Here is a 27,951-nt window from a genome sequence, read left to right as displayed (position 1 = left end):
AAGGGTTGCATCTGAAATCTGCAGGAGGTAGATCTCCAGGAACAGGGTTGAGCACCCCTGCTCTAGGTGGTTCAAAACTCAGGCAAGGGCAGGTTGCCAGATTGCCAACACCAACAGCAGTGTGCCTGACTACTAAGCCTAAAGGCGGGTTAAAGCGTGTTCTAAAAAAAAAAGCAACGACATGCGATAGAAAGAATTTTTCATAATATTTTTCATATTAAAAGGAGTTTTTGTTCCAACAAACACCTGAAACGTATATTTTAGAAACAGCTTCAATTTCTTACAGCTGAACAACAGAAAACTAACTATAATCACCTCGGGTACACCTCATGTGCTTTATTCAGTGTTAAATGCTAACTATGTGAGTTTGAATGCCATTTTACAAGACATTGATTTCCAAATACTAAAAGCAGAAGCAGATAGTTCACCTCAGATCTTGAAAATAAAACAAACCGTTTGAAATTGAACTTTAAAACTGTGACTCAGTGCAAGCCAACACATATCAGTGATTCAGCATCTACATTTAATAATGTTAAAGAGGTTTAATATGTATCAATAAGATTATGAACCTTACTATTTTGTGAGTAAGTGCACCACACTTTGCTTCTAAATGGCTGTATTTAAATTTCTGTCGTGTTTCATCTGGTGCAAACAGCCAAATTGCTTATCACTGCAAATCTCAGCACGTATTGTGTTGTTAGGACACAGGGTTACAATGTAACCTGCTCACCTAATGTTCACGCTGGTAATTTTAATATTATTTGCTAATTATTAACCACCTCATGTGAAACTCTGAATCTGCGTCTCATTTCAGAGTCTGCTACTGTCCAATGGAGGTCGTATTTCAGTCACAGACAAACTTAAGAGCCTTCCTGACTGAATAAATAAAAAGCACTGTTTCTAAAAAAGGCAACCCGAGGTGCTGAAATAAAAATGGCTAAACTGGCATTGGGCGGGTAAAACGATCAAAACAAAGCAGATGCTCAGCACATTTTCAAAGCAGTATTTCTGACTTTAGCATTGTTTTTCAGATAAACAACTATGTTCACTTGGCTTAATTCTTAGATATCTGCAAACATATTACAGTATTTTATGCTTTAGAAGAGTCAAAAACCTACATACAGCCCCTTTAACATTTGTTGTAAGTTTTATTGTGATGTATTGTTCGTAATTGGATGACTGCTGGGTTAGTGATAGGGTAAATTTGCAGGGACAAAGAAAAAATAAAGAACTCTTTAAAATTATTTAAGACCTGTAACATAATATTTCAGTCAATTTAAGACATTTTTTTCCAAATTATGCTACAAGATGTTTCTGATCCCCTTCCAAATGTCAACTATCATTTATCATAAACCAGAATTGAGTGTTTTCAGCAGTAGCTAACGCACCGCCTCTCTCCTTCTCCGCTCCTGCTCTCGGCGACGTGCCATCTCCCTCTGCTGGTCAAGTGCACTCTGGGACGAGGCGGGCGACTGTGGTGGGGCTTGTGTCGGCTGCGAGGCCGAGGGTGACTGTGCCGGGTTTAGGGTTTGGGCTTGGGCTTGAGTTTGGTGCTGCTGTGGTGGCGGCTGGACCTGCTGGGGCTCCTGCCGCCTGCGGGGCTCCTCCAGAGGCCGTCGAGGCGGCTCAATCGAGTCCTCCTCATCTCGACCCCTTCAGAGAAACCAAAATCATTTTATAAAGAAGTGTTCTTTATGTGAAGCACTTTCAATCAGCATTGTGTATGAAATGTGCTATATAAATATACTTTTCTAGCTTCGAAAAGAAAGGTTTGAGCAAGCACCAATATGTTTCTTTCTTTAAAACAGCACTTGCCCGAATGGCTCTCTTACCGAAGTTTCTCCTGTTCTTTACGCAGCCGGTCTTTCTCAGCTTGCTCGACTTGGGCCTTGAGGGCTTTCTCTCGCTCTTCCTTCTCTCGGGCAGCACGCCGAAACTGCTCGAAGCTGTCACTGGAGGACTTCAGACCGGACGAGGGAGTGGTGGAGGATTTCTGTGCCAGGCTCGCCCAGGAACCCATGTTCTTAAATTTCACATCCTGGGGACAAAGAAATTAAAAAAATAAGCACAATCATCCTAGAGATGCTATATTCATGAAAAAGCAGGGCTGGGTGATAAATGATCATGTTCAATGCAATCTTTATGTTTTACAAAAAGATAATTCCCCCAAAAAATGTATTCTATCAATGGCTGCTTTTCCCCAACATTCTTCAAAGTATCTTCCTTTGTGTTCAACAAAAGAAAGAGACTTGAAACAAGTGGAAAACTATCCCTTTATACAGCATAAACATTACATTGAACATTTTGACTGCATTTACAGCATGGTTCAAGTGACTCAATTACGATTTTTTTCTCTCATGTGGCATAGATCGCACATGGCCCATGTATGTGTAAGCAGGAAAAAAAAAATCACATGGATTCTGATATACTCAGATCAGATTCAGGCCTTATTCATTTGTGGAAATTTATCCGATATGAATCGGATCTGTACCCTCGTCTCGTATAGATCGAATTTTCACCTGTCAATGCAAGTTGCGCATCATTGAAAACCGTAGTGAATGACGCTTTCATTTCAGAACAGACTTCAGCGAGTCGCAAACCTTAAATCTTATACACAAGGAATAAAAAGGCTTTTATATTGTCATATAGCACACTTAATTAAGCATGTTAACGAGACAAAAATAGAGAGAGCGTAACATCTGCCATGTAAACAATATAAATGAACAGAAAACTGTGGCATATGTCACGTGCATAAATCACACCACGGACATTTCGTTAAGATGCCTACAGGTTTAAAAGTGCCTAGATTAAAAGAAGATGGCAAAATGAGAACTTGCCTGTCAAACTATAGTAAACAACAGCTTGTCAAAAAGAATTTTTAAAATATTACACACTCAACAGATTAAATACAGGAATGGAGAAAAGGACACTCTTTAATTATCAGCTGGTAGTCGGCACCCGCTCTTTTTTTTTTTTTCTGCTCATTGTGTCTTTGCCGTGTGCTGTGTAAAAGCAGACAATCACTTTTTAAATGATATAAGCAAGTCAGCAAAAAAAAAAGAAGAGAAAAAAAAATCGAAATTAACCATCAAGATCTTCAGTGCAAATGCAGCCTAAGAAAAATTGAAAAGATCCAGTCAGAAGGCCATTCAGTAGATTTACTGTAGTACCAGTAACTGCAGCACAGTACATTCAAAGGATTTGCAGATATTTAAACATTTACATTTATCATGTTTTATTACTTTCTGAATGCAGACGTCTATAAGATAAGCAATGGTATATAATTACAGTAACTTATGTTATGTTATAGCACAGGGGTTTTTCAAACTCGGTCCTGGGCTTTTCTCCCCATAGACTTCCATTCATACACATGCGAATGCGTCAGACCGGAAACGCAAGCTCGTGCCTCAGTTTTGCAGTTCGCTGCGTTGGAAAGTTCAAGCTTTGTGAACTCTGACCTGCTAATTCGCATCACTTGACTGCGTGAGATCAATTGAGGATCAAAACATGACCTCTCTGGACAGAAATTAAAAATATGGACCAATCGCTCACTTATTTAAATGCCTAATCATCTTGTTTAATCCCACCCCTTTTCGTAGCATTGTACGACAGAATTTTGCATGCTGAATCTCTAGTGTGAACTCAACTTCAAAGCTTGATTAGCTAGCCCAGGTGTCTCTGATTGTGATTGGAACTAAAATCTGCAGGACATCCAGGACTGAAATTGAGAACCCCTGCCATTGCATTTATATTTATTTGTTGTAAATCAATTCACAGTTGTTTTTCATACAGTTATCAGAAAAACTACATTTTGATATCATAAGCCAGGGGTCACCAATCTCGTTCCTGGAGGACCGGTGTCCCTGCAAGGTTTAGCTCCAACTTGCCTTAACACACCAGCCTGAATGATTCAAGTATACCTAGTGAGACCTTGATTAACTTGTCCAGATGTATTTGATTAGGGTTGGAGCTAAAATCTGCAGGACACCGTCCCTCCAGGAACAAGTTTAGTGACCCCTGTCATAAACTGACACACGAGTGGTTTATGAAATATTTTTTTTGGTTTATGATATTCAGGTTTACAATGTTTAATCTTAATGAGAATAATTAAAAAAAAAAAAGTTATTCTTATCAATTTTAAGTGATCTAAAAAAAATCACCCAGCCATACATAAAAAGTGAAGCATACTAAACCGTCCCTTTCACCCACCTGTACCTTTTTAGGAGCCGAGGGCGTCTTGGGCTCCTGTTTAAACTTCTCTTTGTCCTGCATGGAAGGAGGCGGGCCGCTCTGTTCAGACGAGCGGATCACAGGACGGGACATTTCAAGTGGTTTCATATCTGCTCCTGAAATACATTCATAAGCACTTAGCTCTGATTTCAAATACACTTCATTGACTACGTACACATGGACATCACCTTTACGCTACAGAACTGCAAATTAACTGTTTCATAGGGGTGTGATGTTATTTCGTGTCACGAGATCTGGCAAGATCAAATCGCGAGGAGATTTCTCATCGAGGTGAAAATTTTTCTCATGAGTTGTGATGTTAGCATGGTGGAGTGTGAGTAAAACTAGCATCGAATATTGGAGGCAAGATTAGATTTAAACCGCAAATAGAGTGCTTTGCACACACCTGTTGTGCGCCACTCGCATTGGTCACTCGGTTGTTTGGGAGGGTGTGACAACTGCTGCCATGACAAACACATTAACCATGAAATAACGCTTTAGATATGCTGAAAATCATAATCATTGTTAACTAATCGAATTAAGACACATGGAGTATTTCTATTTAAGTCGCATTATTGAAGTGCAGTATAAACAAGTCTCCTGGAGACTACTGACTCTACTCTAGCTTTTCCCAGACCACATAACATGTGTTTGGTGATGATGGTGGAGTTTGTTAGATTTTATAGCTAAATATTTAGCAATGTTTGCATTTCTTTTACTACATAGAATTAATTAAAACAGAAGTAAAAAAACATTCATTACTAATGGATAAAAAAAAAGCAGCTTAATTTTTTTCAGTAGAATAAAACTCTAGTTTTTATTCATCTTTGAAGATTTCTAACAAACGGTGTAAAAATCTTGTCTCGTGAACCCAATCTCTTGTTGTCTTGTCTTGTGGAGCAAGCATTTTGTCACACCCCTAATGGTTATATATAATAACCTGTTAAAAGCTACTAGTTACAATTTAATTAGCTGAAGTTAATAGTGAATAATAAAATTAAATTTTTAGAATTTGTGCACCTTTTTTAGAGCTATAAAAATAAACTTAAACTGAACAGGCAGAGCAGGACCACCACTAAAGTCCTGCGTGAAACTCAAGGCTTTCCACTCACTCTGTTGGCTGTGGCCCGGCATTGTGGGTTTGCTGTCGGGATGTTTATGAGACTCTGGTCTCATGGCCGGACTGAAGGGCTCACCGCGCATCACAGGTGACGGGGGCAGCTTTTCTTCTTTAATGCCACCCAAAGCTGAAGGACCTCGCTGTGGTTCCTGTAGCAAAGCAACAGCTCTAGTTACACCACATCATGAATCCATGCATGGACATTGGGAAGAATCTGTGACAAAGCAAACTGAACTGACCTTTTTGTCCTGAGAGGGGGACTGGTGGACTAAAGAATACTGGGGGATCTGAGGGGAATGCATCATGAGCGGGGAGGGGTTATCTCGCAGGTGTGCTGTCGAAATAAAGACATGGTTAAAATGCAAGTACTCACAATTCCGCTTATTACATTAAAAAATCCTGCTTGAACTGAATGGTTTGCTGAAGTGTAGGGGAATCTTTAAATTTGCAGCTTAAGCAACAAGCTTACTATAGATCATAAGATGAAAAGGAGTTACATTTGTGGTAATAAAACAAGGTAAAGACAGTAAAGACACAAAACAAGATAAAGACAGAGAAGAGCTCTATTACTTTATTATATAAGTAATCAAACATAAAATGAAGATATCAGTTATAGTGATGACTTGGGAAATGTCGACAAATTTGGCATCAAACACAACTAATGTGAAACATCGCGATGGATTATTGTCATATAATCCATTGTCATCATAGGTGGCTGTGAATTAATTTTTGACTAAAATTACTAAGTACAAGCATGAAAGCGAAAAATTTAAGCCGTGTACTGACGCTGTGGCACGTTACCTGATAGATTCAACAGACCAGAGTTGTTACATAAAGACAAGATTAATAAAAAAAAACACGTTTAACAACTAACATGAGACACAATCCAGCGGTACATCCTAGATAAACTGTCCGATGTGAACTGCTCTCTGGAGTTTTGTGCTCAAAGCACCCGCTGACTGATATGCTCAGATGAACGCGCATGCTGCAGTGCATGCCTGTGTGTGTGGTCACAGGCTGTGCATTTTCAGCGGTATAGTATGGATGGAGGGTTGTTCAGAAATGCTAAATAAAATGCCAGTGTGGACGTGGATCGTTTTCGCTCTAAAATGCCATTTTAAAACTAAGACATATTAGTGTAAACGAGGCCTAAGTGTGTATTTTTCGCAAGTGGGTTGCTGGTGCGACGAGGGTAGGGCGGAGTATCACAATGACAGCTCAGCAATGTGATGTCTATTGGCCATCGCGATGGACAATGGCATCATCTATGGACCCAAACATAGTCAAACATAATAAAATAGGAAATAAAGTTTGACAAACTATTTTCGAAAGAAGCACGTGATATGATTGATCGCAACTAGCCTCTCATCCAGAATCATTGGCAAACCAATTAGATTAATCCAAAGCTATAATAAAGTAGCCCACTTCACGTTACGTGCCTTATCTTTGTCTTTGGGGAAAAAATGTCCCCTGCTCTGAACTCTTGAAATTAAATTTTAAATAAAATTTAAAAAGTGGAATCTACTGTTTTTTTTCTACAAATTTTATAGCTTAACTAAATGTATGTGTGTGTGTGTGTGTGTGTATGTATATATATATATATATATATATATATATATATATATATATATATATATATATATATATATATATATATATATATATATATATATATATGTATATATATGTGTATATTTTTAAAAATTATTTATTAATTATTATTAACACATTTATAGTTATGTGGTTGCACAGCGATAGACCACTTTCTTAATTGAAACAGAAACAGCAACGTGTGCGGAAACAGCAACGTGTGCGGCAAGGCATCAATGCTTTAGAAAAGCTATTGGTCAATAGCCGGCAAATTAAAACACAGAAGCAGCTTGGGTTTATCAGAAGTATCGGATTGGGTTTCTATATTGATAGACACTCAAAATCAAATGACTCAGACTTAGGTGTGAAAAACACCTGATCGGGACATCCCTAATTTCAAGGTCACGATAATTAGCCCAATTAAGGACCAAGACCAAAAATAAACATTGTAATAATTTGAATCCCTGTTTCAGAACAAAACAATCGATCTACAGGTGTGAAAGCACCCTAAACAACACTTTAATCTGAGTGCTAGTATTATAAAAAATATCTAGTAAAATATTATGAATTGTCATCATGGAAAAGATAAATTAATTTAGTTATTAGTAATGTGTTATTAAAACTACAGTGATCAGCATAATCGAGTACCCCCCATTTATCCGTTTCTCAGTGAACATAATTATGAAATAATTAATATTTATATTAATTATATTTAGAAATTTCATGATTTACAATTAAATTCAAGCAAAATATTGGCAAAAAAAATAAATAAAAAAAATTTAAACATACAAAATTTCAACTTAATTTTTCAGTTGTTTTTTTTTTTTTTGCTTCTTTTGATTTTTTTTCTCTTTTTTAAATTTGTATTTAATATTTTTCTATAACATATAAATTTGGCTGTACTATTTTTTGGACCGTTATCATAAGTTATTTTGTTAGATAAGCTCCAGATTTGGCTTCAGTAGTAACTAATGTAATGTATATGCACAAATATAATATTGTTTAGCTTCCTATTAAAAATATGAATTTAAAAGAGCGAGCACTGTATTATCAGGGTTTCAACATGACCCGTTAAGTTCAATTTTAGCCTTTTTGAGACCTTTTTAAGACCATTTTAAGACCAAGATTTTTTAAACCTTAAAAAAAATATTAAAAACAAATGTTATTGTAAGGAAGATAATTAAATTATAGTAACTCTGATTACATTTAGAAATGTACTGAAAAAAATCTTCTTTCCGTTTAACAGAAATGGGAGAAAAATATATACAGGAGGGCAAATAATTCTGATTTCAATTGTATGTGTGTGTGTGTTATGTTGTTACCGGAGTTGTAGGAGTCAGCTTTGTGTTGGCGTGGCGAGTGATGCTGCGTGGCCTGCTGCTGCTGGATGATCTGCTGTGCTTTTGTGGAGGGCATGGACACTTTGTGTTGACCGGGCTGCGTCTGTGCGGTCTGCAGCGGGCCTTGAGGGAAGCCGAGCTGCTGCATGTGTCTGGCCTGGTGCTGTGAGAGCTGTGGCGAGGGCTGGTGTGGCGCTGGCTGCTGCGGCTGCACTTGAGTCTGAACGGGAAGCTGCGGAGGGGGCAAGTGAGATTGAACCTGCACCGACTGCAGCAGAGACGGCTGTCCTGGCGGCTGAGGCCTGCTCTGCAGCGACTGCATCAGTGATGTCGGCGTTGCCTGTAGTCGGTTGGGCTGTAGGTGCTGCAAGTACATGGGCAGGGACATGGAGGGCACAGGCTCCTCGTCATCCTCCAGCAGCATCTGAGGGGGCTGAGAGGAGAGCAGGCCTTGGGGTGTGAGCGTAGGAGGGGATAGCGGCCTTGGGCGCATCTGCTGTGGGGCGTGTAGCGGGTGATGAGGGAGGTGCTGCTGCTGGGGTGGAGCAGGCTGCTGCTGCTGCGGCTGAAGCTGCTGTGGGGGCACCAGGGTCTGCTGGGGTGGTGGCTGCTGTTGGGACGTGCTTTGCTGCAGAGGTTTAGGAGGTAGTGGGGCTGCCCTGTTACTGGGCCGTGAAGGCTGTTGGGGCAAAGCGTTGTGCAGGGCTGTTGAGCAAGAGAAGAGAGAAAGGAGAGAAAAAAAACAAAGTTAAATGGTCATGGTAGACTGTATTGGAAAAAAAGAAAAAGTAATCCCTGCATGTAAACTGGCTTGGAGAAATCAGCTGTTACATTTGGAGCCAACTAGATACTATTAGAAAGGAAAACTCAAACAATTTAACAAAATTTGGCATTTTTTTATCTGTTAGCTTGAAATAAAAACCGTGTGGAATAATGCATCATGTCTGTTGTCTGTAATGTTTTAATATGCTTAGAACTCAGTTGTTCAAACAGGCCTTTATAAACAATTTGGCTTGTTATGTGGGTGAATTTTTATTTCTTATTATGACTTACATATTGTTTTTCCTTATGTTTTTTTGTGTTTTTCCTTTGCCTATGTTATATTTGGACACAACATGTAAAACAGAGAACCCTTTTGTTTCTGAAATGTTCTCTTTAATAAAACTTATTTGACAAAAAATGGTCATAGAAGCCCACAGTCTTTTAGTTAAACAGGGATGTCAAAACTTGGTCCTGGAGGGCCGGTGTCTTGAAAAGTTTAGCTCCAACCCTTATTAAACACACCTGAACCAGCTAATCAAGCTCCTGCTAGATATAGCTGTTTCTCAACATGTGTTCGTGTAACATCATCCTCAACCTCCAACGTCATTTCAGAAGAACCCAAGGTTCAAAAATAAGGTTTATGATGATTTTTTTTGGTTCAAAAAACCTAAGACCGGAGAACGGAGGACGGCTGAAAAAGTTCCCGGATGTGTGTGTTCTTGATATCGAGGATGCAGTGATGCAGACTTGAACACTAAACTTGCTCTAGATGTCCCAGAAGTCATTGTGATGGGTTAAGGGAGGTGTGAAGCACAACATTATATATATATATATATATATGTTTTTTAATAAAGTTCAGAGATAAAACTTCTCAGAAGTTTCCCTAAATGAAACGACGAAAGTAAACGCATTAAGAGTAGAACGCAGCATCCCATTTCTCGCAGGACGTGTTCTGTGTTCTCACAGTATCCCGAGTTCGTTCTTCCGAGGTGACCAGACAAGAACGGTCTTCACAAGAACACAAGTCCATTCTCTTGGCTCTTGAAATTGTAAAAAAGCCATACATAAATTTCAAGGCAGGTGTGTTGAAGCAAGTTGGAGCTAAACTCAGCAGGACACCGGCCCTTCAGGACTGAGTTTGGACACCCTAGAGTTAAAGGTACACAAAATGCTGCATAAAATAAAATGCATGATATTTCCAATCAGAAGTAGCAGTGTGTGTGGCTGACAAATATTTTTTTTCTCTCATAACGACAGTAATTGATTTTTGCGGAGTGTGTTTTTTCTGGCTGGTTCAGGAGGTAGCAGCAAGTAAATGATTCATTAAATCAATCAAAGCAGCTGATTTAATCAGACGTTACTCTTTTGGAATTAATCAAGGAATTAAAAAAAAAATCACTGCTTCATTCTATTTATTGAATGACAGACTGCATCTAACACTGAACAAATACTCTGCTTTAAAGATGATCTGCCTGCGCAGAAATCTGCAAGTTTGCTGTGTTATAAATGAAATAAAGTATATGTGTGTATTTGTAGTGGATCGAATACTATTTGCGTATCAACGTTGTTGTTAGCTGCTGCTGTAGGCTCAAGTAAAGTTTTTATTTAACCCATGCCAATTACGCGAATAAATAAATAAATAAACAAACACTATTCATAATGACAAAAGTAGCCAAAATCTGACAATACATGTGGCTGTGGTTTTGTTTTGGCCCTGAACGCGTGCACTTTAACTTTTTTACTTCTTGTTTGTTTTGTAAATAACTAAAAAAAATTATACCAAATAAAATTTGTTTCAAACAAAAAACAATAGTTGTGAATGACGATCGCGCAAAACAAGTAACATTCAAACTTCATATAATAAAGGCATTAGTAATAAATGCAGCTTATGTCCTCTTCATTCCTTTATTTGTGTTTATAATGCTTAAACAATATTGAACAATGCCTAAAATGTTCATATCACAACTACTTTTCACACTTGCCTTCTTAAAGGGATAGTTCACCCAAAAACAAATATGCCCTTATTTATTTCCCCCTCATGATGTTTAAACCTTTAAGTTTCTTTCTTCTGTTGAACAGATTGCTGGCACCTAACGACTTCCATAGTAATTTTTTTCCTCTTATAGAAGTCAATGGATGAAAACAACAGAAATAATGGCCAATTGTATTTAAAATATATAACACATTCCCACATTACTATACATTTTTGTTTCACTTAAATTTATTAAGACTTGGCATTAGTAATAAATACAGTGACCTTCGGTATAAACTGTAAATTAAAATTTAACTGTCTGCTTCACTCTTCTATTTGCTTGTGTTTATAACCCCTGAAAAATCTTGAACAATTCTTGAAATTTCACTTCATATTACTCCAACTTAAAACAGAAATACACAAACAAAAAAGAAGTGATTTTGAATAATGCATTGAACAAGTGAGTAAATGATGATAGAGTTTTCATTTTTAGGTGAACTGTCCCTTTAAAATGAATCGCCTTAAGGCGATTGTAAGTTGCTTTGGATAAAAGTAGCTGCTAAATGAATGCTAAACGCTAAATGAAGAGTTAAAGTTTAATTTAACGTACTTGCATAATTCTGAATGTATTAAAATAGAACCTCAAAACCACAAGCAAGTCATATTGCTCTACATATGAAGCAGAAAATATGATGCATCAAACTAGGTCTGTATGATATTGGCAAAAAATGACAGCGATATTTTGTATTTCTGCTATCTATTTATACATCCATCTATCTATCCATATATGTTATATATATATACACAGGGCTTTTTTGCTTGGTAGCGTTGGTGCTCCCAACTTTAAAAATGTAGGCGTACCAGACAAAATTTAGTCGCACCCACCAATTATGAGCACCGTTACTACAAGTTTTATATAAACAGATTTATTGCTTTTGAAATCAACACTAATCTAAACTAACAAGCAAATATATATATGTAAGGAAAACAAAATTAAGTGAGGAAAACAAAAACCCTGCCCATCACATGAATCCGCGTCTGTTTTAAAGTGAAGCAGGGTTTGATGCGCGAATAAAGCGAGTAAACTCAAATGTTCACGCGACAATTTACGCGTGAATTGCGCAATTTATCCGCGTGTTCCGTGTCTGGTGTGAACACAGCATAACAGTATTGAGGTAAAGCAATAAATAAAATTGCAACTTAAAAAGCAACTTAAATCCAAGTCAATCATATCTTAGTGATGAATGAAACTGTTAATGAAACATATGAGGCATAAATGTGCAGTTCAGTTATTTACTGCAAATAATATGCTGAAAAGAAAAACCAAGAAAACCAGGTGTTAACCACATTTAAAATACTATAGTAATTTAAAGTAAAGGTAAATAATTAGTAATAAAAATTAGATTGTATATATAGTTAGACCTCTTCAGTAATAAATTACACAACATAGTATCATTAGTAACTACATATATATATATATATATATATATATATATATATATATATATATATATATATAAATATATATATATATAAATATAAATATGTATATACACACACACACACACACACACACAAATATATATATATATATATATATATATATATATATATATATATATATATATATATATATATATATATATATATATATATGTGTGTGTTTGTGTGTGTATACATGTATAAATATATATTTATCTTCTCTTCTCTCTTTTAGTCATCTTTCCATCAAGCAAATTTCTTGTGCTAGCCTAATTGGTTGGCGACGTAAACACACCAAAAAGTTTGCTGTCGGCCACCGTAAAAAAGGGTAGAAGTCATCATTCTCACCATCATATGGATTTACTGTCATTGGCTAGACACCGGCCTTCACAGCTTCATGAATGTTGGTGCTGTCACTTATTGATTCGTGATTGGTAAATATAACTTGTGTGGATGCTACTGCCCTACTTGAGTAAAATAATAGCTTCACGACTGAAAAGCTTTTTAATTTAAAAAGTAGTGACGCTACCGCCACAGTACTGAGAAATGTAGTTAAGCTTGCCCAACATTGTTGAATACAAAATAGTCAACATCTGAAGTGGATCTAAAACGATATATTGTGCAGCCCTACATTAAACCTGTTCTGGACAGTAGCTTGCAGTAATACACAGCAGTTGTCCACTCACCTGGGGATGGAAGGATGGGGTGCTGGTTGAGGAACGGATGCGTCTCAGGTGACACTGGGCCTCCTGGAGGGTGAGCGTTGAGGTGAGGTGGAGCAGGAGAGGACGAGTCGTTTGCGTGGTGAGGAAGGTGCATGAAGTGAGCCAGAGGGTCAAAAGGGTTTTCCAGGAGCTGCGAGGGCTCCAGAGCCGTGACGGGAGGTGGCATGTAAGCAGCTGGAGAGGGATGCTGCGGCTGCTGCTGCTTCAGCTGAATGCTGGGTTGCAGAGCAGGGGTCTGGGGTTGAAGGGGGACCTGCGGCAGAGGCATGCCTGGAGCCGTGGTCTGGTGATGAGCCTTCTTTCCTTCACCTCTCCCTCTCTTCTTTGGCTTAGAAGCCATCCCTGAGATAGGGAAGAGATGACTCTTTATGCATTGCAGTTTCTCGGATCATTTATCATTGTGAATGCAGTTAGATTTGACAGAGCTGCAGGGCTCACCTGTCTCAGAGTCTTCACTTTCTGAGGAGCTGGACTCACTGCTGCTGCCCGAATCGGAGGAAGTGCCTTTTGTCTTGACAGCACTTATCGCCTCCATGGACTTCTCCGGAACTGAAGGATGAGAACATTTGAAAAACTCTTCATCTACTCAAATTATTTGTCCTAAGTGATGCAATTTGGACAGCACTAAATGAAAAGGGGATATGAAAATCAGCTTTTAAAGAGTTTTCAAGGTTCCCACTCTAAGCCAAATGTCAAATGATCCGACTAAAATGTAGAATTTCCATGACCTATACAGAGAAAATAGTCAGCTGTTGTGTTGAGCAATCCCTCCCCAATTTTGTGATTGTTTGGTCACTTATTTAATGCAAAATCAAGCAAATGGCTCAAAAGGAGCTTGCAGTTTTAATAATTGGTGTGGATTTCGGCATGAAAACTGTTCAAATTTCTTCTGTGACATCTGCATTGTTTATATAGAACAAATACCAATATTTTCCATACAGAAACGGTTCATCCCGAGAATTTTCATAGACAAGGAAGAGCATTGTGCTTCTCCTCAAGTGTGTGACCCATTTTAGATCCATCAACATTACTGCAATGCACATTCAGCCAAAGACTGTTTCAACAAGGCTAACTTTTTTTGTTTTCATCGCTAAAATTTGAGAATAATTTGCGAGAAAAAAATTATAAAGGTTTGTTTATTTTGATCATTTGACTGATTTGTGTATCAGATATGATAAAGTAAGCTTTATACGGCTAAAAGGTAAACCTTATCTCTTGTTTGTTTTATATACACTTAAAGTCAGAATTATTAGCCCACTTCAAATTTTTCTTCTTTCTTTTTAAAAGATTTTTCAAATGATGTTTAACAGAGCAGGGAAATTTTCAGATCAGGTCTGATAATATTTTTTTCTTCTAGAGAAAGTCTTATTTGTTTTATTTCGGCTAGAATAAAAGCAGTTTTTATTTTTTTAAACACAATTTTAGGGACAAAATTATTAGCCCCTTTAAGCTATATTTATTCTAGATAATCTACAGAACAAACCACTGTTATACAATAACTTGCCTAATTACCCTAACCTGTCTAGTTAACCTAACCAACCTAGTTAAGCCTTTAAATGTCACTTTGAGCTGTGTTAAAGTGTCTTGAAAAATATCTAGTCAAATATTATTTACAGCCATCATGGTAAAGATAAAATAAATTAGTAATTAGAAATGAGTTATTTAAACTATTATGTTCAGAAATGTGTTGAAAAAAAATCTTTTCCCTGTTAAACAGAAATTGGGGAAAAAATAAACAAGCAATATAAAAATTCAGGGGGGCTAATAATTATATTTTCAACTGTATATCACAGAGACAAGTGGTTATTGGGGTCAAATAAGTAATAAAGAACTAGGATTTGTAAATTTGTATACATTTTCACAGCAAAACCAAAATCAGTCATTTTAGGCTGCAATAATTTGAAATATGTTCCACAACTCCAGAAGGAACTGGCCGAGTACGAAGCAGACAAAAATACAAAAACGGAGAGGATTTTACAAGGTATAGTTTACAGACTGTATTGATCTTTGGGATTTAAATACTGTGAAAGATTAAAAAATAAATGAGTAAATAAAAAACGAAAGAAAGAAAAATTATTCTACCCATAACAACAGTGACGTGAAACATGTGAAACAACATGATAAAAAAAAAAAAAACACGATAAAGAAAAACACATTTTGATAAATGGGAAGTAAAAATTTCCTGATATTCCATGACTTGAACACAAAAACTTCTAAATCTCCCTGACTTTGAATGTCGGCAAGACCTTTTAAATTTCCAGAAACTACAGAAATTCCACGACCCGTGGGAACCCTGTTTTAGAGACACACTATCTACTATTGCATGCACACATTGATAACACTGAATGTTTTGGAATGAATCCACTCTGACTCAACAGGCCCTTGAGTGTTGCTCTGATCACTCACCGGCTGGTTTCTTCTTCTTGCGAAGACAGGACGACACGTATCTCTCCAGCTCCCGCAGCGTTGAAGGTTTTAACGTCTCGAAGTCGATCTCAATCTCGTCCGGGTTGGAGTTCTTGAGTGAAGGCTCGCGGGACTGAATGATATGAACCACTCGGCCCAGCTTGTCTCCAGGCAGCTTGTTAATGTCCAGACTCAGCTGTCTCTTCTCTTCATAGGACATGGGTTTACACTTCTCCCCTGCGGCCATGCCTGCCATCGCAGCCCCTCCAGTAAGACCCAGATCCTCTTCAGTATCCAGACCTGGCACAGGCTGCAGGGTTGGTGGGGCAGCACCTGGAGGAGCCATGGAGCGGGTGCCCTTTCCTCCCTCCTTCTTGCTGCAGGGTGTAAAAGAACAAAAACAACTAATTTTTAATAATATAACACAGTTAAAAGAAAGAGAGCAAAACTTTTAGGTTGTCCAAAATTCAGTGAACAAAATCTTGGCTACTTTCTTGCCTATAATGTGCACAAATCAAACGTCTGAGCCCACCTAAGCTTCTTAGACTTCTTAGGCAGAGGATCCTTGTTCTTGGGCTTTCCTTGAGGCTTGAGGGCAGGAGGCGGCTCCAGGATCTCTTCCAGTGCCGGCATGACTCCTGCTTTCTTTTTGTGCTTGTCTTTCTTCTTCTCCTTCTTTTCCTTCTCCTTTTTCTTTGGTTTGCTGGCCTGAGGCTGGGACAAGGCAGCCAGCTGCTCATGAACCGCTTTCAACTGAGGAACAAGAAAGACGAAAACAAACAGGGAGATTAAAGTTGCTCAGTGGACAGTATTGACCTTATTTTTCAGATATGAGCGGGCGCAGTCTTCGGATCCTTTATGGCTCGAGACTTCTGATTTTATTGACTTCCATTGATTTTTATACATTAATACAGCTTGTTGTGCTGAATGATGTTGCAAATTGATCTTTGCTTATTATACTCTTTAATTTTTTATGTATAGTTAGAGAACACACTTGTTTGTATAGCAAGCAGTTTGACTATTTTCTGGTGTTTATTATTCCGAGTCATTTCACTCATAGGCAATTAAATCGCAAGTACTAAAAACTAAAATAAATAAATAAATAAATAAAAGTACATAAGGTAAATAATTTAAATAAGTTACATAAAGTAAATAAACAAAAAATAAAAGTAAATAAAAAAGTAAATACAATAAATAAATAAAAAAGTAAATAAAGTAGATAAAATAAAAGAAAATATATTTAAAAAGTAAATAAAATAATAAAAAATTAAAAAGTACATAAAGTAAATAAACAAAAAAAGTAAATAAAAATATAGTTAATACGTAAATAAAAAGCAAATAAAATAAAAAAATAAAAAATAAATAAACTAATAAAATTAAATAAAGTACATTTAAAAATATAGTAAATAAAAAATATATAAAAATTAAGTAAATAAAGTAAAAAACTAAGTAAAATAAATAAAGTAAATAAATAAATAAAAGTAAATAAACAAAAAATAAAACAAATAAAATAAATTAAAAATATAGTTAAGTAAATAAAAAGTAAATAAAGTAAAAAAAATTAAACAGGTAAATACAATTTTTTGTTAATAAGTAAATAAAAAAGTTATTAAGTAACTGAATAAAAATTAAGTAAATAAAGTTAAAAAAATAAAGTAAATAAAGTAAAATAAATAAGTGGATAAAGAAAATAAACAAAAAATAAAGTAAATAAAAAATATAGGTAATAAGTAAATTAAATAAAGTAAATAAAGTAAAATAAATAAAGTAAATAAAGTTGATAAATAAAGTAAATAAATAAGAAAGTAAATAATGTCAATAAAGTACATAAAGTAAATAAACAAAAAAAAAGTAAATAAAGCAACTAAATAAAAAAATAAACTAATTAAAAAGAATTAACTAAATAAAAAATATTGTAAATAAATAAAGTAAATTAATAAAAATGTAAGTAAATAAAGCAGGTAAATAAATATATAAAAGTAAATAAATAAAGTAAATTATAAATAAATAAATAAACAAAAGTAAATTAAAATATAGTTAAGAAGTAAATAAAAAGTAAATAAACAAATAAAATGAAATAAAAAATACAGTAAATAAATAATTAAGTAAATAAAAAATTTGTAAAAAAATTAAGTAAATAAATTTAAAAAATGAATCAATAAAAGTACATAAATTAATTAAGTAAATTAAGTAAAATAAACTAAATCAATCAACCAATCAATCACAAAATCGAGTGCACTTCCACCCTGAAGAATACGTTCAATAGAACATCGTGTTTTAAAGCATTTGTTTCTACTTTCAGTATCAACATTGACCAATCAGTTTTCTGAAGACCTGTTTTTCTTACGAACAACTAGCAGTAACGATAGATCGTGGATCTACTCACCTGCTCCTGAAGCTCTGCTAGCCTCTGGGCTCTTTCCTCTTCAGAATCGTCCGTGGAGGACTCGGATTCCGATGACGAATCGCTGGAGGTGTCCGAGGATGAGGCAGTGGCCATGACCGGCTGTGTCTTTACAGGTGCCGGATGGAGCACTGGCGCAGGAGCAGGGGCCAGCATTTCTTCTGGCTCATCAGGCATTTTAGCAAAACGCATCTCAAACACATCCTACAAAAAAGAAAACCTTTTATTTCTCTAGTGTAAGACGCTTTTCGTCCTGCTTTCAGAATGCAGCAATGCATATTTGGGGTTATATTCTAATAACATAAAGGAAAATTAAGAAAGTGCTTTTTTTTTGCATCATAAAATGTCCATCCACACAAATAGACAATGGAAAAAACACGCATGTTGATTGCAGCATTAGATCGCCATAACAAACCAGATTAGATTAACAAATTCAAACTTTTACGTAAAAGCTTTAAATACTCCTACTGACCCACTTTAAGTAAGTTTTTTTTAATGTTACTTATTAAAAATGTCAAGTTTTATAACACAAAACATTTTATCCCAGAAACAGAGGTCTGCATTTCCAATATTTCTGAATAAAATGCCATATAGGTCAGTAAACCTGGTGTTATTTAAATCAACAGTAATTACTGGTGTAATTTGAAAGGGAGCGAGCGGTCTAACAATACAGCATTCCAGAGTCTTGACTTTATTTCGGAACAGCATATCTGTGATTTCCTCATTCGTGTTGAGCACTGGTACAGCACTGGTACATGACTGTTACAAAAGATAAACGCATGACCAGTGCTTTCTGCACGTGCTTTATGCACGCAGTTTGTGTGCGCATCATGTGTATAACGGTCCTTAGAGTGGGCTTTACCATGGCAGAGCACACTGAGCTTGTATCAGAAAATGGTCAGTTTACTGTTAGGAAAACCACATCAGGCAAGTCTGATGTACGGGAGACTTTTTCATGCGTCATAGATGCAACTGGAAAAAAAATGACCCTTTGCGTAATGACAATACCTCAAAGTTTTACCCTTTGGCAGTCATAGACTTAAACCTCAGGTTTAAGGCGGCACTCATGTCTCATCACAAAGTGGCAAACAAAACTGACATTTAGCCTACAATCCTTGCACAGCCTACAGTTTTATCTGTTACCTCTTCCTTTTGGTAGTACCCAATTTAAATGTGAGATTTTGGAAACCAGATCTAAATTCAGCAGGAACAGAAGGGTTGGATAAAAAAAAATTATTCTATGCGAGCAGTGGGTGAACAAAGACTAAATATACAGCAGGAGCAATCGGGTGCGAAATAAAACCTTGCGGGAGCGGGACTATAAAAACAGTCCAGCGCAGACCCCTATCCTAATATTTATGTGTATTGTTTATTTTGTCTGTTTTTTCCATTTTATTTTTGCAAATATTGACAATTTTCTTATTATTAATAAGTATAGATATAAATAAATAAATAATATATATATATATATATATATATATATATATATATATATATATATATATATATATATATATACTATAATGCTTATTCCTAAATATTTCACTTTACAATAAATTACTGTAGTATTTTTAATGTGTAACACCTGGTTTTATTGGATTGTTTGTTCTTGCTGTTTCATACTACAATTTGTTTTTGTTTAGTGCAACATATTATTATTTGAGTAACAAACTGAATTGAACAATTATTCCTCATATGTTTCATTGACAGTTTTATTGATCACTTAAGTCACTGTCAGGTCTTGATGTCTAATTGCGATTTGTTGCCTATATCTGATTTGTTTGCTGGTCCATTTAGACATTGTTTTAATTGTGACCCATATCCTATTCATGTGTTTACACTCACCATATAATTTACGACGTTGCGCATGCGTAAAGGCGGGTTCTAGCATCTGCGCCACACTAGCCACGATGGAAGAATTTGTCATCACAAACTATGAGTTCATAAATACTATGAACTCGGAATGACTGAATTACATAACCAAGAAGGCATGTTACTTCTGCCATCGACCACTGACCACTTTCCTCCTCCTTGTTTCCTCTGTTGTTGTTGTTTACTGTTATTTACTACAAAAATCGGCATTGGGTCACATTTAACTGGCATATATGAGATATGATTGACTTGAATTTAAGTTGCTTCAATTTAAAAATGAAAACTGCAAAAAATAGCTTAGATGTAGCTTAGCTACTTTTGCAAAGTTGTTTGTAGCTTAGTTTGCTAGATCAGCTCTCTACATTTTTCAAGTAGTTTGCCCAACACTGCAAGGTAGACGTACCTGTAGTTTGCGTGCCATAGCCACCACTTCATGGTCTGGAGGGTTGTACTTGTAGCAGTTGGAGAACATTAACCGTACATCTGCTGCAAACTCCTGAGCTTCTCTGTACTGTCTGGTTTCCAACTTATCCTGTACAAGCAAAGAGAAACCTCAACAAATAAGCATGAAGAGCAAACAAGGCTCATCCTTTAGTTGAGATCCAGCAGGAGGATTTTCACCTTAATCGTGCTGAGGTCCATGGGGTGTTTGATGATGTCATGGTAGTCGTGCAGCCCTAAAGTGTCCACGTCCACTGGCTTGTAGAAGGGCCAGGCGTACGCTGCGTGTTTCTTAGCAAACATGTCCTTTACGATGCCCGAGCAATAGCGTAACTGCTCTTGCTGTTTGGGACTAGGGGTTCCAGGGGCGGCTGTCCAATGGTGCTGGGAGTCCGGTGCCTCCTTTTTGGGTAATTTGCTTGGTCGTGTATTATCCCGGCGTGGAAGAGTCTTGCCTGACTTTGACTCGGCGGGTGAGGACTCGTTCAGCTGGTCGTTTGCCGTAGGTGTCGTTGTGTCTGCTTTCCTTTTCTGACTTTTTCTCTGTGCAGATATGAAATAACACAGGTGAGTCAGACGCACTTCAAAAAACAAAAACAGACACTGAATGCCATGTCGAATGCTAAACTTACTTTGTTAGGTATTGAGATGGGAGTTTGTAGAATAGGTGGAGCAGCGCTCTGTTGAATGTGCACAGGTGGCAGGGCGGTTTGAGTGGGGGGAGGCACAGCCGTTATGATGGGGGCCGGTGGGTTGCAGTCAGTGGGGCCCAACGAAAAAGGCGGCCCTAATTGAGGCGCGTGGAGAGGGATTGTGGGAAGCGAAGGGGGCACTCTAGGGGGCAAGGCTTGAATTTGCACTATAGGCTGGGGAGGTAAAGTAGGTGGACCCTGTGGTGGTCCTCTAGTTTGTGGCCCTGGGGTAAGATTAGAAAGGCCACGTGTTTGAGGGCTTGCAGTCAAAGGCTCCAGAACAGGTCCGACCTTCATGTTCATGTCTAATGACACAGAAAGAGAGATTCAAAAAAAAAATGTTTCAGCAGTAGTCAGGGGTTCCCACTTTGAGCCAAACTGCTTAATTTTCTCTGATTTACACTGACTAAAAAACTGAACTTCCATGACCTATTCATCCTATTTTTCCAAGTAAGTATGGAATGGCATTTATAACTTAAATGTGTCAAGACTTCTGGTCTTGTTCACTTCTATTCACTTTTAGCCAAACAAAACAACTTATGAAGCTTAGTGTTGTACAAAATCCTTGTTTTAATATATTTGATAGCCATTTGATAAGCAAGAAAGAAATAAAAACAGCAAATACATATGGCATTTACAATGTAAACAACTCTCAAAACAGTATATACAGTATATAATGGCCCAATTGTTTTTAAATACACAGCCGAGACATTACACCATAATAATGTATGCATATAATAACGAGCCATGGTCGACCCAAGCTTAAACAAACCTTGTTGTCGTCTTGATAAACAGCAACAAAGCCAAGAAGAGCAGAATCTGCTCTGTGCCCCATTGTTGCTTACAAGGCAGTCTAAAGCGCGAATGGTTTCACTTTCTTCAGAGAACAAATCTCGTGTGCATCTATATTTAAAATAACAAACTTATTGACCTATTGATAATACGTGCGTGTGATTATTGATGTGCTTCTGACAGCAGATCCTTTCAGAAATGGACAAATGTGGGACTGACGTGTGAAAGAAGGAGAAGTCGGACAAAACAACAAAGGAGCGAATGATTTTTTCAGTAACCTAAACCATGAACAAACTGCCATCTTTAACTATTATCATCACCTTTTGGACTACTATGAACTCGGAATAACTGAAGGATTTAAGATACAGATGAGAGGTTTGCACTGACTGTGGGCTGTATTTTATGTTGTTTTTTAACCCAAATAAGGAATAAATGTCTGCTGTGTGTAGTTTTTCTGTAATTAGTAACATATCAGAGACTGTATGGGTCCGTTTGTGTTGGCATACGTTGCATTTAATTATTTTATATAATTGCAGAAGTTACAGTAAGTTATAATCAAATTATGTTCATAGAAAAGTTAGTAATGAACATTTATTTAAGTATTTATGTGTATAAAGCATCTGTCTTTTGAGAAATACTTCTCATATGATATGTGAATGACCCGTACAGCTTTATTTTGACATTTGAGCGAGAATGACATCGACTGAAAGAATTGGTACCCTTTTGGATGTGGAAACGCAAGCCTGATAAAGGTGACCTGTACCGACCTGTACTGTCCCACTCAGTGTAAACGGGCCATAAAGGTAAAGTAAAATAAAAAAATAATAATAATAAGTCCACTATTTTCCATGACTTAGATATGATATAAATATAAATATATAAATTTCCTGATTTTTATTGTCTGAAATTGATTTGTTAAAATTCTGAGATATTCCAGAAACTCCATGACCCGTGGAAACCCTATGCAGTTATTAAACTGTGACAACTACATGTAAGACACTAAAGGTACTGACAGCAGTTCACAGCAAGTGGCATCATTCATTTTCAATGAGAGTTGAAGAACTGCAGCCCAGTATAGCTGCACATGGCAGTCGCCTAAAACACAGCAATGTGAGTGACAGTAAAACATAATACAAGATTTATACCTGGATCCCTCCTGCCCCGGCCACGACCTTTGCCAGCCGTGGTGGATATTTCAACCTCCTGCTGGGGCATCTCTGAAATCTTGGTAAGGAACACCTTCTCCAGTGCTTCGGCCATTAAGACTATGTCATCCCCAGGCTGCAGAGGGCGACACATACCATTAACCACACACCCAAAATTCCCTCCAATCCATCACCAATGATGGCAGCAGAAACATTGAGCACTACCTTATTGTAAATGTAGCAGTTGGTAAACATGGTGTTGAAGTCTTGAATACATTCTTGGGCACTGGTGTAGAATGCGCTCTCTAGGCGTTTCTTGATTGTTCCCATGTCCATAGGGTTTTTGATTATCTTGTAATAGTCCTGGGAAACGAAGATAGCAAAGTCAGCACGATAAACAATCCATTGCGTTTACTAGAGCGTATTATTTTAAAATAAAAGCAGCTTTGGAAGAAGTAAATGTCTGATCTCAAAGTAACCAACAGAGTGACAATCACTGCTTATTACCCAAAATAGGGCCAAAATTTACTGATTCTGAACTAAAGTAAATCCCATCTCAACAAATTCATCCATCAGGGCTCGAAACTAACCTTTTTGCTTGATAGCAATGGTGCTACTAACTTTAAAAATTTAGAAGCACCAGCCAAAATTTTGTCGCACGCACCAATTATGAGCACATTTAATACAAGTTTTATATTAACACATTCATTGTATTGGAAATCAGTGACTAATCAAAACTAAAAAATCTGCATGCCACACCAGCCCTACATGCACGGCTTGACATGAATGAAACTTCAATAATAACGGTGTTGTTCTCACAGATGGTGTCTGATATTGCACAAATGCGATTGACATAACTTATTATTTGCACATATCATCTTATAGCCATACAAGTATTTTTATGAGCTGCAATATTAGTTCAATGTCAGTGAATGCAAGCTCTTTTTGCGATGGTGTACACAGTGTTACGTTTTACATATAGCTGCCACTTGCATGGATGCCAGCACACTGACAATTAAATGAAGGATTAAAAAGAAACCTCTCATTCTTAAATTGAGTAGATTTAGTGGCAAACGCTGTGCAAACTCTGTCCCACAGACTATTAAGTGAATGGCTTTAACCATTTTTATAGCGGACTATAACTCAATGGATGTCTTTTATCTACTATTTAAAAAGTGTAATATTCACCATGATCACTAATCAGATGTGCCATTATTTGTAACTTTAGGTGGTTTCTTAAAATCTGTCAGTGTTATTTTTATTCTCTCTTCAGCGCTTTACATTTTCACAGTTGTAGCTCCCTGTCATATGAAGGAAGGCAATGACTGCGTGATTGACAGCTAATATTAACCAATCCATGCGCGTTCAGTTCTAGAGCAGTGGGCCAATCAGAAGAGCTTAAACATGGGGCAGGCATTGCGAGTGTTTTAAATAATTCCTGAGCGCTGTGTTTGGCTCAAGTGCAAAGATGTGTTCTGTGACAATGTGTCCTAAATCAGAGCATGCGGTGAACATTTTGCACAACAACAAATTTATGCAGTCGCAAAAATGCTGCCAAATACATTGAGGTTGCATAGATAAAATTTCAGGTGCATATGCAACTAAAACGGTCGCAATTTCGAGCCCTGTACCTATAGGCAAAAAAAAAGCTAAACAAAACAGACCATTCCCATCAGTGAAGTGGTCTTACATTTTCGTTCTCCTCCTCTCTAATATTATTCATAGATTTGAACGGTTACACTGCAACAATTGTTAGATTAATTCAAATTTTACACAATGTTTAAAAGCAATAAATCATTCAGTTTGAAAGTAAACCAATTTGTTTGTACAGTCAAAAGGCATGACTCAAACTACTCAGTATATTTGCAAGAACTTCAAAATTTTCATTTAAACACATCAGTGCAAAGTTTATGTTCTCTAATTTATTTATTCATTTACTTTTGCATTTATTTCATAAGTTGTGATAACTTCTGCAAGATCGGACTATTAGATCTGGACTATGCAAATGTTGCTTGACTAAATCCTGCATGTGAACACACCAGTCAAATCTCACAGCAGGACGATTTTTGGCTTAAACAATCCAAACACAAGACGGAGAACTCTCCGTGTAAAGCAGGGGTGATCAAACTTTTTTGGAATGAAGGGTCAAAAACCAAATGTCAATGAGTGCAGTGGGCTGAGGGTGAATATACCAAACTGTATTACAGTAAATAAAGCTGCCACAGGTCATTTCGTAATTTATTTTATAACATGTCAAAATAAATAGAAAACATTACTTTAAATTAAATTAACTAATGCAGTGAAACATTTTAAATGATACCTTATGGCAATAAAAACAATCACATTGTTAACAGTGGATTTCAATGCTGAATACACAAGTCAAGCAGAATCTGCCTTTGCCTTGATTTGCTCACCAAAGTCTCGGCAGTGTCAAATGACATTATGTTAATTTAAACAAAATCTGATTCATTTACAGCATTTAATGGAACCATTTAACTTCAGCTAGCTTTTAACAATAAAACAAACAAAGGGTTACGTTAACTTTAATTAATCTCCCCATTATTCTCCCTCTCCTCTCAGAGAGGGAAAACAAAGCTTACCATGGGCCAACTTTAGTCTGCAGGCCCTAGTTTAGGCATCTCTGATCTAGGGTGACTATGCTTAAAATTACCTTGGTAATAATACGCATTAAATATTTGATTATGTCTACTGCCATGTATACTCATCACGCCAATATTTAGTTATTCAATATGTCATGATAATGAACATCAACAATATTGATCATTTGGAAACTTGACTTTTTTCTTTTTTTATTATTACTTGTGCTTTAAGAATATTCAGATTGTATATTCAGCGATGTATACGCAAATGCTTGGGGACTTAACTGTTTAACCAAATAGTTCAAACATGAATACTTTATTGCTAATCTTGCCAACTGCATGCTGAAATATTTATCAAAATTTACACTACCGATCAAAAGTTTGGGGTCAGTTGATTTTTTTAAATATTATTTTATTTAATGATTTAAATAAAATTAATCTGCTCATCAAGGCGCCATTTATTAAATGTAAAAAACAAAAACTGTTAAATTGTTAAATATTTATTAACTAAATATTTATTTATTACTTATTGTATGTAGTTTGAAATAAAATTATAACAAAAGTCAATACTGCTTGTATTGCTATAACCATTAATAATATTCCTAATAACAATAATAATAAATATTAGTGATTTCTGAAGGAGCATGTACTCTAAAGTCTGGAGTAATGTCAACAATTACTCAATATTAGGGTGGCAGAGTGGGTAGCTCTGTCACCTCACAGCAAGAAGGTTGCTGGTCTGGGTCTCAGCTGGGTGAGTTGGGATTTCTGATGGCATAGGTTTCCTCTGGATGCTCCAGTTTCCCCCACAGTCCAAATAAATGCGCTACAATTGAATTGGGTAATCTAAATTATCCGTAATGTATGTGTGTGTGTCCTGGTGCTGCACTTTAAGGGCCCACCTTGAAAATTTAGATGTTATGAGATACCAACATGGTGTGGCTAAATATCAACTCCGATATAAATGGCCCTGGGAGTAAGTAAAATCGAGTAACTGATGTTTACTTAGAAGATTATTGTAAAGTCCCACCTATTGTATTTTATAAAAAAAATAAAAAATAAACATCTATATACAATAAATCGATCTTCTACATGTTAAAGTACTCTCCTTTTTTGCAGTTTTGGTTAACATCATGATAACACTGTATACTATGATAAAAACTTCAGCAATAATCTCACAACAAGAAAATCTGATACCGTCATAAGCCTAAAATCAGACTGATAGGTTAACCAAAAGTAGCTCTAATACAACTGACAAATGTAAACAAAAGGCACTGATGTGGTTGGTTTGTAAATATTATATGTAGTAACACAGAACCTCAGCATGACATTTAGCACCATTTCAGTGGCAAAGGACAGTAAGAAACATTTATTTTAACCCATCAAATACATGACAGCACCGTAAATGTAAATTTAAAAACTTACAGGCAGATTTAGCTTAACGGCGTCGACAGGAGCATGAAAAGGCCAAGCGAACTGGTGCTTCCAAAGACTCTTCAGCACCACCTTCAGCAGGTACTGCAGCTGGTTGGTCTGGCGCTTGGGCCGGGTGGGGTTGGAGGTTTCTGGGGGATTCGGGTTGAAGGAAGAAGGGGCCTGGGACGAGGGCTGCCCCTGACTGCTGCTGCTCCCCGACATCTGAACTGCGTCCAGGCCGTCCCCCATACTGGCGGGGTGGAGCGCGGGCAGAGGGATGGGAGGGGGTGGCGCAGGACACCACTCGTTCAGTCTCGAGCCGGGCGCGGGCTCCACAGAGAGAGCACCGCTAATTCCATTGCACTCCTCGCTGGGCTCTCTGTGAAGCAAGCAAATCACAGTCATTAGCCCTTTCATTTATGTCTAAGCCATCTGCATCAGATCCATCATTGTAATCATCACCATCATCTCAATTATACTTAACTGCCGGCACATCCTCTCTGCCCCCCTCAAAAAAGCATTATTCAAAAGGTTAGTGTTTGCTTAAGTAATTACACATGGATTGTCTAATTATCCCCTGATGCGGTTTGAATCATTGACATCTTCAACAGGACTCGTTCTGGATTTTAAAACAGGACCCGGCTGCTGTCATTACACTGTACTCTGTCCAAGTAGGTGCCGTCTAGACAGCTGTGGCACAAATATTGGAGTATGTCTGATAAAAATGACTGCAATTTGCAGGAATAGCAAATCAGTCAGCTTTTTCACTGAATTGGCCAGAGAGTCTTTATAATGTAAATCAAGACATTAATAATTTCAGCCTTTAAGACCAAGTCATAAATCTGTATAATAAATTTTCAGCCTTTTCAACGGCAACTGAAGATGACTATAATTCATGACAGCCAGAGAAAATAAATAAAAATGTTGTAATAGTAGTTTCATTTCATATTTAATTAGTGAAA

At 36.8% G+C, this 27,951-nt stretch overlaps 1 protein-coding gene across 7 annotated transcripts in view; it reads right to left on the bottom strand.

Annotated features, from left to right (window-relative positions):
- The window catches only part of brd4 (bromodomain containing 4), a 111,542-nt gene that overhangs the window by 4,934 nt on the left and 78,657 nt on the right, over positions 1 to 27,951 (bottom strand). For 3 of the 7 annotated variants that reach the window (XM_087243161.1, XM_087243162.1, XM_087243159.1), the window contains 17 exons: positions 26,999 to 27,368; positions 23,199 to 23,336; positions 22,974 to 23,109; positions 20,977 to 21,341; positions 20,525 to 20,887; positions 20,307 to 20,435; positions 18,014 to 18,235; positions 16,160 to 16,380; positions 15,628 to 16,004; positions 13,660 to 13,770; positions 13,183 to 13,563; positions 8,263 to 8,985; positions 5,590 to 5,684; positions 5,343 to 5,499; positions 4,216 to 4,346; positions 1,833 to 2,038; positions 1,389 to 1,653 (listed from right to left, as the gene is read on the bottom strand). In XM_087243161.1, the coding sequence (XP_087099287.1) occupies positions 1,389 to 1,653; positions 1,833 to 2,038; positions 4,216 to 4,346; positions 5,343 to 5,499; positions 5,590 to 5,684; positions 8,263 to 8,985; positions 13,183 to 13,563; positions 13,660 to 13,770; positions 15,628 to 16,004; positions 16,160 to 16,380; positions 18,014 to 18,235; positions 20,307 to 20,435; positions 20,525 to 20,887; positions 20,977 to 21,341; positions 22,974 to 23,109; positions 23,199 to 23,336; positions 26,999 to 27,238 (4,260 nt within the window). In that variant the 5' untranslated portion in view covers positions 27,239 to 27,368. Of the gene's footprint in view, positions 1 to 55; positions 1,654 to 1,832; positions 2,039 to 4,209; positions 4,347 to 5,342; positions 5,500 to 5,589; positions 5,685 to 8,262; positions 8,986 to 13,182; positions 13,564 to 13,659; positions 13,771 to 15,627; positions 16,005 to 16,159; positions 16,381 to 18,013; positions 18,236 to 20,306; positions 20,436 to 20,524; positions 20,888 to 20,976; positions 21,342 to 22,973; positions 23,110 to 23,198; positions 23,337 to 26,998; positions 27,369 to 27,951 lie in introns of all 7 variants that reach the window. The other 4 variants (XM_087243160.1, NM_001111281.3, XM_087243158.1 and 1 more) reach the window with 2 other exon arrangements.

This window comes from Danio rerio, chromosome 3 (assembly GCF_052040795.2).
Source record: "Danio rerio strain M-AB ecotype USA chromosome 3, GRCz13ab, whole genome shotgun sequence".
Lineage (NCBI taxonomy): Eukaryota > Metazoa > Chordata > Actinopteri > Cypriniformes > Danionidae > Danio > Danio rerio.
Note: the sequence above shows the minus strand (reverse complement) of the source record. Positions and strands in the feature narration are given on the sequence as shown.